The following is a 20311-nucleotide window of genomic DNA, read 5'->3' on the forward strand; positions in this document are numbered from 1 at the left end:
CATGTGGTTTGCGTGGACCTTTAAATTTTTTTCGGGGCATTACAATCTTCCCCCCTTAAATTGAATTTCGTCCTCGAAATTCGCTTATCCTTAATTACCCAAAAAACAATATAGTCTAATTCCACCACAAAGCCAACATGCGTTGAAATAAAATAATTTTTTATTTCATAACGTATCACGTATAAAAATTCAAAATCATATATATCATACACCCAACAAGCTAGTAAACATGTAACTAAACATATTATTCATGTCATCATGCAAGTAACATCATATTAAACAATATAAAGCATGTAAACTTACAAGTTTGAGGCTTGACGACTGATCTTCCCGGCGCTGATGGTGGCACAACCCTTTACAGAACCATTGCTCTGATACCAACTGAAACGTCCTCATCTTTTATATGCTTTAAAAGTACTAGAAATTTTTTTTTTTTTTTTTTTTAAACCTCACATAGCATTCGGCCGAACCATAAAATTTCATAAAATATTATAGAGTCCTTTTAAAATTAAAACCACCAACTATATATTTGAGAAATACAGCCCATACTATAATCTCTCAAAAATCTCTCAATCAATAAATAAAAGTCGTACAATCTTTTAACAGAAATCATAAACATATATGCGGAAACTAGCGTCGGTCCTCGGGTCATGTGCACCTTCAGTCCAGTCGGATCATCCGTCAAGTCCTCCCTCAATGTCACCTGCATCCATCACACCTAGTGAGTCTAAAGACTCAACACATCATAATCTTGATAACGAGTAATACGTAATACAGTCAACACATAACAGTGAAAAATACTTATACTTAAAATATCATTTTCATGAAGATGCATAAACTTGAACATAAAAATTTTCATAAATATTTTCATGATGCATAAAACTTTAAACATAAACGTTTTCGTAAACATTTTCATGATGCATAAAAACATTTTCAAAAGACATAAACATATCACTTAAACATATTCATATTCATGTCCATATTCGTATCCATATTCATATTCGTATTCATGTTCATGTTCGTGTTTGTTGAATTCAGATCGTGATTGTGACTCGTATTCTTAATCTTAATGGGCGATGGATCCATCTAAAGAAAACCACAGTACTGGGCGGCGGGGGACACCAGCAACACTCTCACCGGTCAACTGGGCCCTGGCCAACGTATTAACATATTCGTGTCATTGGAAATACGATCGTCGGGGCTCCCTCTGGGGCCTTTTCCCATAAATGGGCTCCCTCTGGGGCCTTCTCCCCTCACGACATCTCCAATCATATTATCGTATTCGTATCAACGGAAACACGATCGTTGGGCTCCCACTGGGACCATAACCCTCACGATATTTCCAACATATTCAGCAGTCACAATCTCTTCACATCCTTCAACATGTTATCATCACTTAATAAAAATCATGCATATACGTATCGTTTTTATTTTTGAAACCAAGCATGCAACATATCTTTTAAATGTCAAAGATTAAACCATAAAAATCCTTAAACATTTAAAAATCATAATTTAACATATAAAAATTCATAACATTTAAGATAAATGTTTTAACGTATAAAAATTCCATAAACATTTTTAAACAAACGTTTTAACATATTAAATCCTAAAAAAATCCGTAAACATAAACATTTTAACATATTAAATCCTCAATCAATTAAAAATACATTTTTGACATATTAAATCATAAAAACATCCATAACCATGAAAATAATCATATGAGCATGTAAAATAGCATTTAGGGCACTGCCATGACGTTTACTAATTTCTAGGTGTAAAAAGACCGTTTTACCCCTGGCTACGACATTTTTCGTTTTCGATTATTTTCTTGATTTCACGACTCTAACATGTCCCAAATAATTATTTAAGCTTACGTGAATTTTTTCGTAATTTTATTTGGCTTAAATGTTAGACTTTTTCAATTATCCTTTCTTAATTATTTTAACGGTGTTTTAATCCCGAAAAATACCAAACTTCAATATAAAATTCCTAAATTCTAAATTTAGTCTTTTTATATTATTTTAGCCCTTATGGACCACGACTCGACCCCCGTGAGTCGTTTTCCAAAAAAATTCTCTATTTTAAAACTCATTTGGACCCCTAAACTTCGACCCCGAGCCATCTCTTAATTTTATCGAGTTCACCCCGAACCATATCAAGCCAAAAGGTGCCCAACATGTTAATATATCCCACTGGACCCTTACTTCACTAACAACCCATGCCCAACAACAAAAACGTGAGCCCCCAACACCTAGCATAAGCTGGCCGAGACTCCCTTATGGACAAGGACTCTTATTTAAGTGCCTAGGACTCTAGCCAACGACTTGGCCCTCTAACCAGCCTCTCCAGCACTTGCCTAGGACCCTTAGGACACACTCTAGCCCAGCCCTTGAACCCCAAGCCGAGCCACAGACTCTGCACAGATGACAGAACCTGCGCGCCCCACATGCCACTCTCGGGTAGAGTCCTTCCCAACAAGGACTCTTCCCAGCCCATGGTATCGAGTCCTAGCGTGGCTAGGACTCTCCCCCTGACTCACCCTCGACCATGGCTAGCCTCTGGAACCAACCAACTGAGCCCTAGCCCATGCAACAACAAGACCGAACCCCCATGCATATATGGTACAGAAAACGTTTTTCCCTCCTCGTTACTTTGGTGCAGCGTGTGTGTGGTGTTTAGGTGGTTCTTAGGACTCTGTAATTCATGAAAAACGTTGCCTAAACATGTCCTAATCATGGCAGCCCCTTAAACACATAATAAACATGATTTTGGAGATTGAAAACACCACTTTAGAACCCATAAGCATGAGGTTACGAAAATTCTGAAAAAATCCTTCATGTTCTTCATGCATGTAATAATTCAAACATTAATATGATATGATGGATGAGAAAAGGAGATGTATGGCGTGCCTTTGCGTTTTAAACGCACGAACAACCGATGACGACGAAGAACGGGACGCGAACTAGGCTTGAATCCTCCAAATCTTCTTCGAAATTCTCCCAAAAGTGTACTGTATGTGGTGGTGTGTGGTTTGGGAGAGTTTTTGATTTTAAAAAGTGTGTGGCCGTGTGTTTGTGGTTGTTGGGGTAGGATTTTTGAATATTAAATAGTAAATAAAATACTAATCAAACACTAATTACTAGTTAAGCCCATTAATCAAATTAATTAGGCCCAATTAGCCCATTAGTGTTTAATTAAAATATAAAAATTAATTTTGTTAAAAATGAGTTTGTGAATTTATTAGCCGGGTTGTTAAAAAGCTCGTATTTTTGTTGAAAAACCAACACCGATAAAAATTACGTCCCGGCGTATAAAATCACTTCAAAACCCCATATTTTCAAAAATAAGAAAAAGCATCACCCTTAATTTAAATAATTAAAACAAATATTTAATAAAAACATTTTCTCTTTTTCGGCCCTCGGTCCCCGTTCCTCGATCGCAACTCGAATAACCTTTTAAAAATATATTTTAATGCAATCATGCAGAAAATATATTTTTTTAAACATGCAAATATGCAAAACTTAATTAATTCATGCAATTAAAACCATTAATTGAAAAGCACAAGGAATTTAATAATTTGCGCATGTGGTTTGCGTGGACCTTTAAATTTTTTTCGGGGCATTACAGATAGTGTGTGAGACTCTTTAAAAGTGTTTTAAGGTTGAGTTAACAAACGATGAAATTGTGTTTGACTTAAATTTATCAGCTGAGTAACTGTGTATAAAATTGCGAAAATAACTCGTGCTGATGCAGCAGATATTTTGGTCAAGCTGATACAAAATGTTGAATTTTTTTAAATAGTGAATGAAAAATTAATTAGCCCATGTACTAGGCTTTGAACCATTTCAATTTTAATTAAATGATATATATATATATATATATATATATATATATATATATATATATATATAAAAAGTAAGTTTCAAATGAAATTTGTTTTTCGTCAAATGACATTTGATATTCTAAAAGGTCAAATATCTTTTACTTATTTGAAAAATTAAATGACCTTTCTTTTTTCTGAAATGTCAAATGACATTTAGTTTTCTGAAAGGTCAAATGATATTTTCTGAAAGGATAACATTTAGTCGACTGAAAGTTAATCTTTTCTGAAAGGTTAAATAACATTTACTTTTCTGAAAGGTCAAATAACATTGGACATTCCGAAAGGCCAACTTTTGTCCAATATATACATTATCCTCATTTTCAAATGAATATCTTTAAGAACTTTCTTTCCAAACTTTTTTATTATCTCGACTTCTATCAGTGCTATTTGTTCTAAATCGTGATAAAATTCTGGTATTGTTCATTTCACTTGTATCAGACTTTGTGCTAAGTTGTTGTAGTTATCACCATTGTATCCTGTGAAACGATCGTTCACAGTGAACCTCAAAGCACCGTAGGAAAAGACAAATATATTTTAAGGAAACTGTACGATATTACATGCCTCGTTTTTGTTTTGTTTTCTTTTAACTTTATTTTTACAGTATCGGTATACATTGGTTCAATTATTATATGAAGTCTATTTTATTTTATTATTGTAATTTACAATTGTAACACTATTTTATCCATAATAAATATTTCAAAATTATCCCCATTTCCATCAACACAAAGCATGTAAACCGATATACATGCGTGTCATAATTGAATACACAAAGAAAATTAATAAAGACACAAATTTAATTATGTAAGTTTGAGGACCAAATTTTTCTACTTCTCCATTTTTATACATTGTCGGAAGGATTTCATTAAAAGATTTTAATTTATATTATTTTGTACAAACCCATCTCAACCGACGTCACACTTTAACACTACAAAAAAAAAAAATATAGCGACCGTCAAACCGTCGCTAAAAGGGTAAAGCGACGGTTTGAAAGTCCGACACAGAAGTGCGCGTCGCCTTCTCAAAGCGACGGTTTATGAACACACGTCGCTTAATAGCGACGGTTTATTTAAAGAAGACCGTCGCTTATTAGCGACGGTTCTACCACACCGTCGCTAAAAAAAGCGACGGTTATTTGAACACGGTCGCTATAAAAGTGACGGTTTTTACATTACCGTCGCTTAATATAGCGACCGTTATCACAACACCGTCGCTATAAAAAGCGACGGTTGTACAAACACCGTCGCTATTTATAGCGACGGTATATGTAAAACCGTCGCTATATTAATCGGCGGTTTTGTTTAATATAGCGACGGTATGCAACAAAAATCCACCTGATGCACCGCGACGATAATAAATTTAAGCAAAAATTAATGTATTAAATTTACACAAATAAATTAATACGTAAAAATTAAATCATGTATTAAATTTTCTGTACAAAAAAAAACTTTAAAACCTGATGTTGCGCGAAGATATAGCTGCTTCCACGTGACGCTGGAAAATCGCCTGCGTAGCAAATCTACAAAATAAATATGAAATAGTTAGTACAAAATAAAAAACCGAAACTTCGAAAAATTTAGAGAGTTTGGTTACTACCAAAGATAGGTGAAAATCGCTGAAGAAAATTGTTCGAGAACCTCGGTATAAATAGAATCATAGCGACGGTCTAGGATAAAACCGTCGCCGGTAGCGACAGCTTTTCCATAAACCGTCGCCGATGTAGATCGGCGACGGTGTATGTACACCGTCGCCGATTCAGATCGGCGACGGTTTAATAAAAGCCGTCGCCGATTTAGTTTCATAAAACCGTCGCCGATGTAGATCGGCGACGGTTTGTAGTAAACCGTCGCTATATATAGGAAGACGTTTCGCCATATATCAAAACGCGTCAATATATTACGACGGTTTAATAAACCGTGGCTAAAAAAGCGACGGTTTTTTAAAAAACAATGGCTAAAAAAGCGACGGTTGTTTTTAAACCGTGGCTTTAGAAACGACGGTTTTGTTTATACGGTCGCCTGTTTATTTTAGCGACGGGTTATTAACACCGTCGCAATATATTACGACGGTTTATGAAAACCGTGGCAATATATTACGACGGTTTATTCAATCGTGGCTAAAAAAGCGACGGTTTATAGTAAACCGTGGCTAAAAAAGCGACATTATTTATTAAACCGTCGCTTTTTTTATTTCGCGACGGTTGTGTAACAAACCGTCGCTATATGGCGACGGTTTTTGTAAAAACCGTCGCTAAACCTTCCGTTTTTTTGTAGTGTAAACTGATCTGCAACTAATCATTTAGACAATAAGCATGTAGATCAACTCTAACTTCTACAATAATTCAACTTTATCTACTCCGGGTGAACTGATGTCGAGGTTGAGAGGATGTGTAGCAACCACTCTTTATCTTTGATGATATGATCTGATGATGAAGATGTGCTCCGAGGCTCGTAATTGCTCCTTGACTGGGTTGATATGAGAAATGACTGTGAGCAAGGATATGGAAGCTTCTCTATCTCAGAAGAAGTACATCCACGATGATATGAGAACTTTGGTGTATTTTACATAATGCTGATAAGCCCTCTTTGTGTTCCCAATCACTCTTTTGTCGCCCTAAGATCTTTGAAATTTCTCTTTTATATAACTTCTCCAATAGTTTTATTCAATCTTCTCGAGACTCTGTATCTTTGTTTGAAAAACCTTGTTGTACTTCGTTTTTCACTAAAGCCGCATTAAATATTTTTGTCTCTATTGTCAACGACTATATTAACATTGCATTGGTCATCGGTTCTAACTTGTTTGATCTTGTGGATTGCTCAAAACTGGCATACGATTTATCAATTATTTGTTTGCATTAAAACTAATATTTTTTTTCATATATTATAGTTATAATCATAATTTTTTATATATATTTTGAGAAGAATAACAAACAACCCGCCACTAAAAATTCAACGACTCAGAGGAAAAATAATTGCGATAATTAAAATCAAATTGAGCATTCACATGGTTTTATAGTATTTTAGGGCTAGGCCGCCATAATTAAGAAAGATTAACTTAGTTGTCTTGTTCAAAATGATCAAATATATGCTACGATCCTGGATTATTTAATACATAATTTATTTTGAGTATGTCTCTTGTGAGCAATCTTGTAATGCCCGGAAATTTAATTACCGTAATCTGAAATGATTTGGATATGATTACTGTAAATTGAGATTAATCTGAAATGATTTATAAAAATTAATCGAGATGATTATAGACGGAACGGATCGGACTAGGACACATGATAAAGGTGTGAAATGTGTGTGCAAGAAGTGAGAGGGCGCACATGCGCGTGGAGTCTTGCGCGAGATTGGCAGCACCTTTCGCGCACATGCACGGATGAAGTCGCGCACATGCGCGGAGGTGGCCGAGGCATGCGCGCACATGCGCGGACGGATTGCGCGCATATGCGCGTAGCGTCCCGAGCCATGGGCGCATATGCGCGGAAAGCGTCGCGCATATGCGCGCGGCATGCATTTGGTCGAATCGCCATTTGTCTCTTGGAATGCGTGAGATGTATATATATATATATATCAGCATGCAAAATCTTCAGAAAAAGGGGAAAGAAATCGAGGGTTAGGGAAAAGCTTTGTTCTTTTCTTCGAAATCGATTTGCGAGTAAACCGTCTATCTGAATTGAAATCCGACTTCGGTACTGTGTTCCTATCAACGCAGGCTACACAAGGACGTAAGTTTTATTACGTTTAGACAAGATTTGAATTTATGATGTTGTTAGAATTGAATATGATTCAGATATGGTGTTTCTACTACCGTAGATATTGTAGAATCGAAGTCAGATTTAGAAATAGACTGGTTATGGCATTGTTATGAATTTGAGAGTTGATTTGATTGAGATTGCTATCAGAATGATGCTGTTATTCATTTTAAAGTGTACAGGTACTGAAGTTATAGAATGTACTGAGATTTATTAGGAATTCTGGTATTATAATTGTGATGTTAAGACTGACGGGGTTACAAGACTGTATTGTTATGCCGTCTAAACATCAGTGGGTACAGATTGATCAGATTCAGTATTGGTTTCTGTTATCTTGTAATATGGTTGATACGAATCAGATTATAGTTTATTCAGATATTAACCAGACAGATGTTGAATTGGATTACACATTGATACAGTGTATTGGTTATTGTCATTTCAGATCAGATATGGACAAATTCGACTTCGAGACTTCGTCTTCATCAGACGGGGACGACAAATGTATAATTCATGTGATATTCGGGAAGTATAACTCAAATTAGATTAATTTGAGTTCCCCAATAAAATCACATACTAGATTATTGTTTATATTGTTACCTGATTATGCTTTGATTATAGAATTGTATTCAAGCAGGTAAGATAATTGTGATATTCAGTTATGAATATGATTATGCTTATTTACAGATTGTTATTCATTGCATTTAAGATAGGAAAGTCTTTGACAGACATTGTCAAATAGCTAGACGTTTCGGTGTATCTCAGCATAGGAGTGAGTATTACTCTTATTGCCGCCGTTGATACAGCTCAGACCGAAGTCTAGGAATGAGACGTACATTACCCCGATTGGAGGGTAGGTAGTGACGTCTTATTCACACCGGGATCCCTAGAGTTATAGATCGAGTCAAGTCTAGACATGATTTGATTAGGACTTCATGCTTATATGGATGTGGCTCCTAGATCATGGGACCCATCGTTATTGCTTCCAGTTGTGCTAGCATGTTTTAAGATTTAGATCGTTTATATGCATGTTTATCTGATTTGAGTTACATGCTTATTTGATTAATTTCATAGATTATGAAATATATTGTGTTTATACATGATCGCATGGTTTATGAATTAGTTTGTTTACATACATGCTTACCATGTTTTATACTGGGATTTATTCTCACCGGAGTTATCCGGCTGTTGTCTTGTTTTGTATGTGTGCATGACAACAGGTGGGGCTGGATCAGGGTCAAGATGATGAGGAGAGAAGACGAGTGTAGCGTGGTGATTCCGGACTTACAGTAGACTTGGTTTTATTACTGGACTTTAGTAGTTGAACCTTAAATTAGCTTGTTGTACTTTAATACTGAAATGTATTTTATACAGACATGTATAGTATTTAGATTCCATTACCTTCCGCAGTTATATCTTAAAACGAAAAATTTTTAGACCCTGTTTTATCTTAATTGATAATTAAATCCCAAAGATGATTAGCGTCCGGGTCCCCACAACAGGTGGTATCAGAGCGAAGATCCCTTAGAGATAGATCTTTAGATTGAGATAGTCAGAACTGATAGATTTTTTTTGATGGACTTAGATTGAGATAGAAGAGAATGAGCGGGGTAGATGAATTTTCTTTCCTTGCATGTGTGTGCTAACATGAGATTGATTTTAATGTTGACTTACATTGTGTGCTAGCATGAGACTATGTGTTACTGCTTAAAGATACATGTTTACCTGATTATATGATTTGAATTGGTATTATGTATTCTTAAATATGAATCAGATCGGATTCATGATCAGCAGTAAGATGATCATGATCAGAAAGGAATGGCACAGCATTGTATTTTTGGGTTATTAATGTTTGTGGTAATCAGATGTACCTCCCCGAAGGATTTTGGAAACAGACAGTACTTCGTATGAGCAGCCATATATACCAGAACCGCAGATAGATGTGTCAGCGACTCCGATGGAAACCAAGTTGGCAGAATTTCAGTTATTTCAGCCGCCGATTCTGAGTGGTACAGAGACGCCTGAAACGTGTCAGCACTGGGTTGAGGACATAGAGATATTGTTTGATCTACTGGATTGTACAGATGACCAAAGAGTTAAATTGGTATTTCACCAATTACAAGAGGCTGCCAGAAGTTGGTGGATTACAATCAAAAGAGTATTAGCACTACGTGGTACTGTGATCACGTGGGAAGTCTTCAAGACTGAATTCTATCAAAGATTTTTCTCCGCCTCGTACCGAGAAGACAAGAAAGCAGAGTTTGAGAATTTAAGTCAAGGTCCATTGAATATTGATGATTATGCTGCTAAATTTTCTACTATGTTGCGTTTTGCTCCTCATATGGCTAGGGATGATGAAGCTGTAGTGAATCAATTCATTAGAGGATTGAATTCGGAGATAGTTGCATTCATGAATCTACAGCGACCCTATCACTTTGCTGATGTCTTGAGTAAAGCAAAGAGAGCAGAAGAGAGTCTGTTTCTACAATTAACGTGGTTGTGTGTGAGGCAACCCCAGACACCACAATCCCCTTCGAGATTTGAACGTGGCAGCACGAGTGGAAAGCAAGAATTGCTGAAAGCTCGGAAGAAACAGTTCAGGAAGTTAGGCAGTGGTTCCTCCAGTTCCAGTGGTTCCAGTCCGAGTTATATTGGAGTCTATTGCGCTAGGTGTGGAGGGAGACATCCCACCGAACAATGCCAGGGAATGACTGGTAGATGCAATATCTGCGGACAGCATGGGCATTTTGCTAGAGTGTGTCCTCAGAAGGGTTCCCAAAGATTCTGAGGAGCAGGACCATCGGGTGGCAATGCGTGAAAAACAGACCCAGTAGTTACAACAAGTACCATTCTTTATGATTATATTGCATACGTACTGATATATACTAATGCATTCGTTATGAGTATCTGTGAATGAGTAGTATGGAGATATGCTGTATCTGTTGGGTTTGTGTATACTGTAGTATTGATTCCTTGGCTGTTGAGGAATATGTTGATATCAAAAATTTCTGTGACATATTATATACTACAGTTAGATGAGGATGGGACTGGATTAGATTATGATGTACTTGTAACTATCTGATTGGATTGCATTATTGACATGAATATGCTGAACAAGTACCGAAATATTGTAGCATGTGTTCCAGAAATAGTAAGATTAAGACCAGATCTAGGTGATAAATGAGGATTTTCGATCCAGAAGTCCTTAGAAAATTTTAGGGTTTAGGACTCGATTATTACAGAAAGGAACAGATGGCATCCTTATGTATCCAGTAGATCCACTGAAATCGAGTCTAAAATTTGATAGTAAGATAATAGTTAACTGGTGTTTGCTTAGATAAGATGTCAGATGGGTTCTCTATCAGAGAGAATTGAAAGAATTGACAGATTAAAGTATGGGCTAAAGAATCCAGTTGATTGTGTATTTCTCTTGAAGACATTTTAGTTCTGTTTCTAGATTGACAGATTATGTGTTCAGGGGTATTTTGAAGAATTATGCTTGTTATATCTATGATTCCGGGATATATCCACAGCATCTGATTGTTTATATTGAATATTCCGAGAACTGTGATTATTGTATACAGCAATGGGTCAGGTAGGGATCCGAATGCAGTTATTGATACAGGTTTATATTCAGACTATGCGGTATCAGGAATATCAAAATTAGCAGAATGTCAAAGATGTCAGAATTTTATTAGCTGGTTTGAGCAGATTGTCTTCTTCTGATTTTCTTATTCTCGTATTGCTGTATATCTGCTGAGTATTGTTATTGTTCTAAATCAGTATTTGAGACATTTTATATTGGTTGGGAGTATATTCTATTTGCAGATGAGATATAGCAGTTGATCTGGGCAGTATGAAGATTTGGTCAGCCAGCCAGAATTTATTATGTTATGAGTTTCTTACACTCACTAGATCTGTATAAGTTTTTTCTATTCAGAATTCGATGTGATATTACCGTTATTGTGAATCAGTATAATACAGTTTATTGTAAACAGTTGAAATCAGAGCAGAGTATCGTTTACAGTAACAGATATGTGACTTTGTGTTTGTATCAGACAGACTACTTCTACTGTGTGATGTCAGAATGTTTCAGAATTATTTATAGCTTTTGATATGGGTAGTCAGAGCCGAATGCCAGGTAGGTATTTTTTCATTATTTTATATTATTAACTGATTGTTTATACCGGATAGTTCGAATCTGAAGTCACAAGTAGTGTCAGAAACGCACCGCAGGGGATTCAGTTTTCATTCAGAGATTTCAGAATGTATGATACTCGAACAAATAGTGTTGGTATAGACAGATTTGATCAGTTTTAACAGAATTTGTACCGAAAGGTTGGTAAAAAATGGTACTGATATGTCTGGATCGCTAACAAAAGAAGCCAGAAAGCTAGGAATTAGAAGATTATTACCGACTTAGTATAATCCTGAATAGAAATGGAAGTACATTTCTCGGACTGATGTAATGAAATTACCGCCATTTTCTTCAGATTGGGATATGGTATGATTGTGATTGATAGATTGTTCAATCTATATCTAGTAGTTTGTAAAGATGATGTACAAACAGAACTAGGTGACAGAGATCCCTGTCAAAGAAATAGTCAGATTGACTAGAATGATGATTTCGAATAGAGTATATCAGACTATGATTACGATTAAGTGTGTACTTGTGGTAGATTATATCATAAGCTCTCTCTGGCAGATTGTTCACAAATTGACAAGTAGTCGGAGTGTCTTGTTCAGATATTGAAAGATATTGGTAGAACTCTAGTGCTGAATGTTAGCACTAGTTCTCAAGATAATTCAGAATGGATAGATGTAGGAAACCAATGTCGGATGATGACGATTGGTATTTGAAACCGAAGATGGAATAGGTCCTTGATTGGGATAAAAAGATGGAATAGCAACTACAGGTAGTATTGCTTTGTTATGGATTGCAATTGGCGTATATGGGTGTTGTATAGCCAGTAATATGGGATTGAGTTGGCTAGTGAAATGAGTTTGGATGTGAAACTCTGTCATACAGATTTTCGGATAGATGTGGTTTGATGATTGTTGAATTCGAGGACGAACTCAGATCTAAGAGGGGGAGAAATGTAATGCCCAGAAATTTAATTACCGTAATCTGAAATGATTTGGATATGATTACTGTAAATTGAGATTAATCTGAAATGATTTATAAAAATTAATCGAGATGATTATAGACGGAACGGATCGGACTAGGACACATGATAAAGGTGTGAAATGTGTGTGCAAGAAGTGAGAGGGCGCACATGCGCGTGGAGTCTTGCGCGAGATTGGCAGCACCTTTCGCGCACATGCGCGGATGAAGTCGCGCACATGCGCGGAGGTGGCCGAGGCATGCGCGCACATGCGCGGACGGATTGCGCGCATATGCGCGTAGCGTCCCGAGCCATGGGCGCATATGCGCGGAAAGCGTCGCGCATATGCGCGCGGCATGCATTTGGTCGAATCGCCATTTGTCTCTTGGAATGCGTGAGATGTATATATATATATATATCAGCATGCAAAATCTTCAGAAAAAGGGGAAAGAAATCGAGGGTTAGGGAAAAGCTTTGTTCTTTTCTTCGAAACCGATTTGCGAGTAAACCGTCTATCTGAATTGAAATCCGACTTCGGTACTGTGTTCCTATCAACGCAGGCTACACAAGGACGTAAGTTTTATTACGTTTAGACAAGATTTGAATTTATGATGTTGTTAGAATTGAATATGATTCAGATATGGTGTTTCTACTACCGTAGATATTGTAGAATCGAAGTCAGATTTAGAAATAGACTGGTTATGGCATTGTTATGAATTTGAGAGTTGATTTGATTGAGATTGCTATCAGAATGATGCTGTTATTCATTTTAAAGTGTACAGGTACTGAAGTTATAGAATGTACTGAGATTTATTAGGAATTCTGGTATTATAATTGTGATGTTAAGACTGACGGGGTTACAAGACTGTATTGTTATGCCGTCTAAACATCAGTGGGTACAGATTGATCAGATTCAGTATTGGTTTCTGTTATCTTGTAATATGGTTGATACGAATCAGATTATAGTTTATTCAGATATTAACCAGACAGATGTTGAATTGGATTACACATTGATACAGTGTATTGGTTATTGTCATTTCAGATCAGATATGGACAAATTCGACTTCGAGACTTCGTCTTCATCAGACGGGGACGACAAATGTATAATTCATGTGATATTCGGGAAGTATAACTCAAATTAGATTAATTTGAGTTCCCCAATAAAATCACATACTAGATTATTGTTTATATTGTTACCTGATTATGCTTTGATTATAGAATTGTATTCAAGCAGGTAAGATAATTGTGATATTCAGTTATGAATATGATTATGCTTATTTACAGATTGTTATTCATTGCATTTAAGATAGGAAAGTCTTTGACAGACATTGTCAAATAGCTAGACGTTTCGGTGTATCTCAGCATAGGAGTGGGTATTACTCTTATTGCCGCCGTTGATACAGCTCAGACCGAAGTCTAGGAATGAGACGTACATTACCCCGATTGGAGGGTAGGTAGTGACGTCTTATTCACACCGGGATCCCTAGAGTTATAGATCGAGTCAAGTCTAGACATGATTTGATTAGGACTTCATGCTTATATGGATGTGGCTCCTAGATCATGGGACCCATCGTTATTGCTTCCAGTTGTGCTAGCATGTTTTAAGATTTAGATCGTTTATATGTATGTTTATCTGATTTGAGTTACATGCTTATTTGATTAATTTCATAGATTATGAAATATATTGTGTTTATACATGATCGCATGGTTTATGAATTAGTTTGTTTACATACATGCTTACCATGTTTTATACTGGGATTTATTCTCACCGGAGTTATCCGGCTGTTGTCTTGTTTTGTATGTGTGCATGACAACAGGTGGGGCTGGATCAGGGTCAAGATGATGAGGAGAGAAGACGAGTGTAGCGTGGTGATTCCGGACTTACAGTAGACTTGGTTTTATTACTGGACTTTAGTAGTTGAACCTTAAATTAGCTTGTTGTACTTTAATACTGAAATGTATTTTATACAGACATGTATAGTATTTAGATTCTATTACCTTCCGCAGTTATATCTTAAAACGAAAAATTTTTAGACCCTGTTTTATCTTAATTGATAATTAAATCCCAAAGATGATTAGCGTCCGGGTCCCCACAAATCTCACGAATTTTTATATGTGAGACGGATAAACCATACCGATATTCACAATAAAAAGTAATACTCTTAGCATAAAAAGTAATAATTTTTCATGGATGACCCAAATAAGAGATTTGTATCAAAAAATACGACTCGTGAGACCGTCTCGCACAAATTTTTTTCCCATTTATTTTACTTCTTGAATGATCAATTTATTTATCTGTATAATTTATCATATTTTAATGAATTTTTTAATCCTAGAAGCAAGTGGATAATATATAAATAATATATATTAGTATGTAATATTAAACATGTTTTATGCCAAGAAAAAATAACAATTTTATTCCGATAAATTGGCTGCATGTTTTGTATTTTATTTGTTATGTACATTGTCAATATGTTTTTTTTGTTGCGGTCTATTTTTTTTGCCAAAAGTCTGTTATTTCATCAAATATTATTTATTTAATATTGATATTTTTCTATGTAGTTCATATAACAAGAATAAATTTATATTACACACATTAAAATAAATATAAATAAAAACAAAAGGAAAAAATACAAAAAAATACCAAATATTTCAAAATTGAAGTAGAAAAGTTTGTCCTTCACATTTATTTTTGTTTAAATATATTTTGATGTGTATAATGTAAATTCTGTTTTCGATATCGATGTCGAATAAATAATATTTGATAAATTGAATGATTTCGGGAATAAAAAAAAACCAAAACAAAAATCAAATTAATGGATATAGCAAATTACAGATTTAAAACAAACAAAAAAACCCACAATCTTTCCTTTACACAAACAAGAAGTGATATTTGCTCAAGAAACAAAAATTAAACTATAAAGCAAGACAAAATTGAACGTCAACCGCAGCCAATGTGAACTGTACCATAATACATACATACATACATACATATTCTAGTTTATATTATTTTTATATTAGCCACTTGCTTTGAGGAATTAAATAATTCATTAAAATATGATAAATTATACGGATAAATATATTGATCATTCAACCAATAAAATAAATTATATAATAAAATAATCCTATATATTTTATTTTAGAACATGTACAATGCAAATTTTCTAATATTTTGAACTCACGCGATCTTTTAGAAAGAGTTTAGCTATTTAATTTTTTTTTAGAATAAGTCTCTTGTGAAACGATTTCATGAGTATTTATCCATGAGACGAGTCAACATACCGATATTCAAAATAAAAAATAATACTCTTAGCATAAAAAATAATATTTTTTCATTGGTGACTCAAATAAGATATATATCTCACAAAATACGACATATGAGGTCGTCTCACATCATTTTTTACTTTCTTGTTAATCATGTGGTCTCTCTTTAATCTCTCTTTAAATTTTAAATATTAACTCAATATTATTTGATATTTAGTACTATCTATTTTGGATGATCTGCTCAGCTTTTGAACTGCAGTTTACATTATACACTTTTTGATGACAATAATTTTATTAGTACAAATTATTATGAACAAAAATAAGTTACTTGATCATAGTTACATTTTTTCCCCACAAAAACTCATGTTAGACAGTGTCACGAGTCAATTTGGGAGACAAATATTCTATTTAGATCATTCATCAAAAAATATTCTTTTTTATGTTAAAAATATAACTTTTGTGGTAAATATGAATAAAATTGATCCATTTCACAAAAAAGATCCACGAGATCATCTAACAGGAGACAAACATTTTTTCCCACCTATTATTTTATATCTAGTTGCTTAAAGTGACGTTCCATTTTCTTTTAAATCTATAGACTATAATATATATAGTATTAATTTTATACTATACATGATATTTGGGCCATAATAGAAATAACATAGTATTTTGGTATAATTTTTTTGAATCCCAAAATACTCCTCTCTCGTTTTTCAGCCTCCTATTTCTTTTTTTTTTTTTTTATGTAAAGTTACATTCATTTTAAAAAATGTCTAAAAAACTTATTAAAAATAAAAAAATTAAATATTTTCAATTTTAATTTCATTTATTTTAACAAGAGTACTTCTAAAAAAATCGACTAGACATATACGCATCACGCGAACAAGAGCAGGACTAGTAAGAAAATATAAATAAATTACTTCTAGAAACATAATTTTAACTTCACCAAGTCTTGTATAAAAGAATATATAGAGACAAGTTTTAAATAATAATAATAATTTAATAATAATAAAAAATACTAGTAAATTATAATAATAATTTATTATTAGAAAATAAAATTCAAAAGGTGACTTCACTAATATATAAGTTCCGAGTAGGTCTCATGTGAGACCGTCTCACGGATCTTAATCCGTGAGACGGGTCAACCCTACCCATATTCACAATAAAAAGTAATACTCTTAGCATAAAAAGTAATACTTTTTCATGGATTACCCAAATAAGAGATTCGTCTCACAAATATAACCCGTGAGACCGTCTCACACAAGTTTTTGCTATAAGTTCCACACCGCTCTGCCTGATTCAATCATCTTGTTTCTTCAAGTCCTTCAGTTATGGCATCTGCAGCTCTAGCTTCTCTTGCCCAACTCATAAACCAGATCTTACCCAATCTTCAATCCTATTTCCTTCTCTGTTCCAGAAAAAAGATGGCATCTCTCCATGACAACCTCGTTTTCTTGAAAGCTTTTCTTCAAAGAAACAGTGGCCAAACCATTGGCGACTGGGATGTTCGAATCCGGGATGTTGTGTATCAAGCGAAAGATATAATCCAATCCCACGTCTCAAAGAAAGACGCAGCTCGAGACGAAGATCAGTTTGATGCACTCCAACGCTGCATCAATGAAGTTGATGCCATCGTGGTAGAGGCGACGAAAATGAAGGAAATTCCGGAGAACGAAGATCATTTGCCTGACAGTAGTGTCGAAACTTCAACCCGTGCATCGGTTGACAAAGAATCCATGGTGGGAGTGCATGAAGACTTGACTCAAATAAAAGATCGAGTCATGGGAGATGAGCAGAATCTACAGATCATCCCGATTACCGGGATGGGAGGTATTGGCAAGACAACTCTAGCTAAAAGTGTTTACGAAGATCATACGATCGTCGACTACTTCGACACTCGTCATTGGGTGACGGTATCCCAAGAGTATAACGTGCAACATATTCTCGGAGGGATCCTTTCTGTTGAAGGGTCGAATGCTGAGTTTTTCATTGAACTCGTGTACAAAAGTTTAAAGGGTAGGAGATATCTTATCGTGATGGATGATATGTGGAACGCAGAAGTTTGGGATAAAGTCCGAAGGGCATTCCCCGACGACTGTAACGGCAGTCGTGTGATTATTACGACGAGGTTGTCGGAGGTGGCCTTGAAAATCGATTCTGACAGCCACCTTCATCGGATGCGACTCTTGGACGAGGATCAAAGTTGGGCTCTGTTTTGTAGAAAGGCTTTTGCAGACGAGTGTCCTCCTAGCCATATGGAAGAAATTGGTAAATCTATTGCAAGAAACTGCAAAGGACTCCCGCTTGCAGTTGTCGTGATGGCTGGACTTCTGAAAGCTAACAAGACGAGAGAGTATTGGGAGAACATCGCAGAAAATGTCAATGTAGCATCCACCGTAAATGATGATGATCGGTACTCGGGAATCTTTTCTTTGAGTTATAGTAACTTGTCTCATCAGTTGAAGTCGTGTTTTCTGTATATGGGAGTTTTTCCGGAGGATTACGAGATTCCTGTCAAAAAACTGATTAAATTATGGGTTGCTGATGGTTTTCTAGAACCAGTAGAGCCCAAAAGCTTGGAAGAGTTGGCGGAGGAGTGCCTGGCGGATCTTGTCGAGAGAAACCTCGTTTTGATCATGAATGAGAGATCTAATGGCAGAATCAGATTTTGCAAGATCCATGATGTGTTAAGGGACCTAAGCATAAGGAAAGGTCGAGAAGAAAGGTTTCTTCAGCATTTCATCGAGGAAGATAGAAGCACTTTTTCGAAACTGGTTGAGGGCCAACACCGCCTGGGTATTTATACTTACGATTGGGACTTCCTGAAAACCAATATTCGGAACTCATCCATTCATTCTCTTCTATATTTTGCCTCACAAACCAATCAACTATCATCGTTTGCTTTGCAGTTTAAGTCTCTCAGGGTGGTGGATAAACTACTCGTAGATTCCAAGTTTTTCCCGGATAAAATCTTCCAACTAGTTAACTTGAGGTACCTTGCTTTCACCTATAACCACAGCGGTGAATGCGTGATTTCTCCATCCATCTCCAAGCTCCAGAATCTCCAAACTTTGATCATCAAGCGGGGCAGTCTTCCCACCGACTATATGTGTAGAGTAATTCTGCCACTGGAAATTTGGAAAATGCCACAACTAAGGCATCTTGTCCTGATGAGGAATACTTTCTTATGCTTTCCCTATCGCGATGGAATCGGAGGAACTTATCCTGTTCTTGAAAACTTGCAAACCCTTTCTAATGTAATGAATTTCAAATTCACCAAGGAGGTGGTCGAAGGCTTTCCGAATCTAAAGAAACTGAGGTTCCAATACAATAGCATTGAACCTAAACAGTGGGCAAAGTTTGGCCTTGGCAATCTTGTCTACCTGCAAGAACTAGAGGAGCTCAATTTCCGGTTCCACGCTGGTTCCGCAAGGGTGGATAGCAAACCTTTGGCTACAAATCTTACCTTTCCCCAGAGGCTTAGGAAGCTCACTTTGACGCGCTCTGGAATCCCATGGGAGAAGATGTCGATGGTCGGTTCCTTGCCGAATCTTGAAGTTCTCAAACTGATGAAAGACTCGTTTGTGGGTGAGGAGTGGGAACCAGCCGAAGGGGAGTTTCTTGTACTAAGATACTTGGAGATTGAGAGTACAAACCTGAGTGAATGGAGGGTCGAAAGCGACCATTTTCCCTGCCTCGAGAGGCTGATTATTCGATGGTGCTACAAACTGAAGGAGGTTCCATCCAGCGTGGGGGACATACCAACACTTCAGAGATTAACAATGCAAAGTTGCAATGTGGAAGCGGAGGACTCTCTGAGGCGAATACAAGAGGAACAGCAAAGCCTGGGAAATGATGCGCTTCAAGTTCGGATATTGTATCCGTCAAAATGTGCAGAAACTACATCGGAACAGCCAAGACGGAACCAGAATAGTGGTGGGGCTCGGGTGGCGCCGCAGCGGCATTCGGGAGATGGAACCACCCAGAGAGTTGCACGCGGACGAGGCCGGACTGGCACTGCCTGATCATACTAGATGGATTCCTAGAGGAGGCCAAATGAATTCTTGATTTTACTAAAAATTTCAACCAGATCAAACACTGTGTTACTCAACTGTTTCAACTTCATCTGTGTTTTTCTCATTCCTGTGTGTTCTATGACTACTTCAAATCTTCTTTTAAAGTTAAATCTATTTTTAATTTTGAATCCAATAATAATTTTTTTGGAAGAAATGTTCGTAGATAATATTTATTTTTTATTACACATATTTGAATATAAGATTTAAAATAATCACCAAGGAGTCAATTATAACA

At 35.9% G+C, this 20311-nt stretch overlaps 1 protein-coding gene across 1 annotated transcript; it reads left to right on the top strand.

Moving 5' to 3' along the window:
- The first annotated feature begins 17243 nt into the window (after positions 1 to 17243).
- On the top strand, positions 17244 to 20255 carry LOC140827718 (putative late blight resistance protein homolog R1A-3). The gene has a single exon (XM_073190502.1). The coding sequence runs from the start codon at positions 17332 to 17334 to the stop codon at positions 20023 to 20025; it is 2694 nt and encodes an 897-aa protein (XP_073046603.1). The 5' UTR covers positions 17244 to 17331; the 3' UTR covers positions 20026 to 20255.
- Positions 20256 to 20311: the final 56 nt, after the last annotated feature.

This window comes from Primulina eburnea, chromosome 3 (assembly GCF_022965805.1).
Source record: "Primulina eburnea isolate SZY01 chromosome 3, ASM2296580v1, whole genome shotgun sequence".
NCBI lineage: Eukaryota > Viridiplantae > Streptophyta > Magnoliopsida > Lamiales > Gesneriaceae > Primulina > Primulina eburnea.

What these genes read in the sequence shown, in the direction of transcription:
- LOC140827718 (XM_073190502.1), top strand. Translation starts at nt 17,332, where the DNA reads ATGGCATCTGCAGCTCTAGCTTCTCTTGCCCAACTCATAAACCAGATC.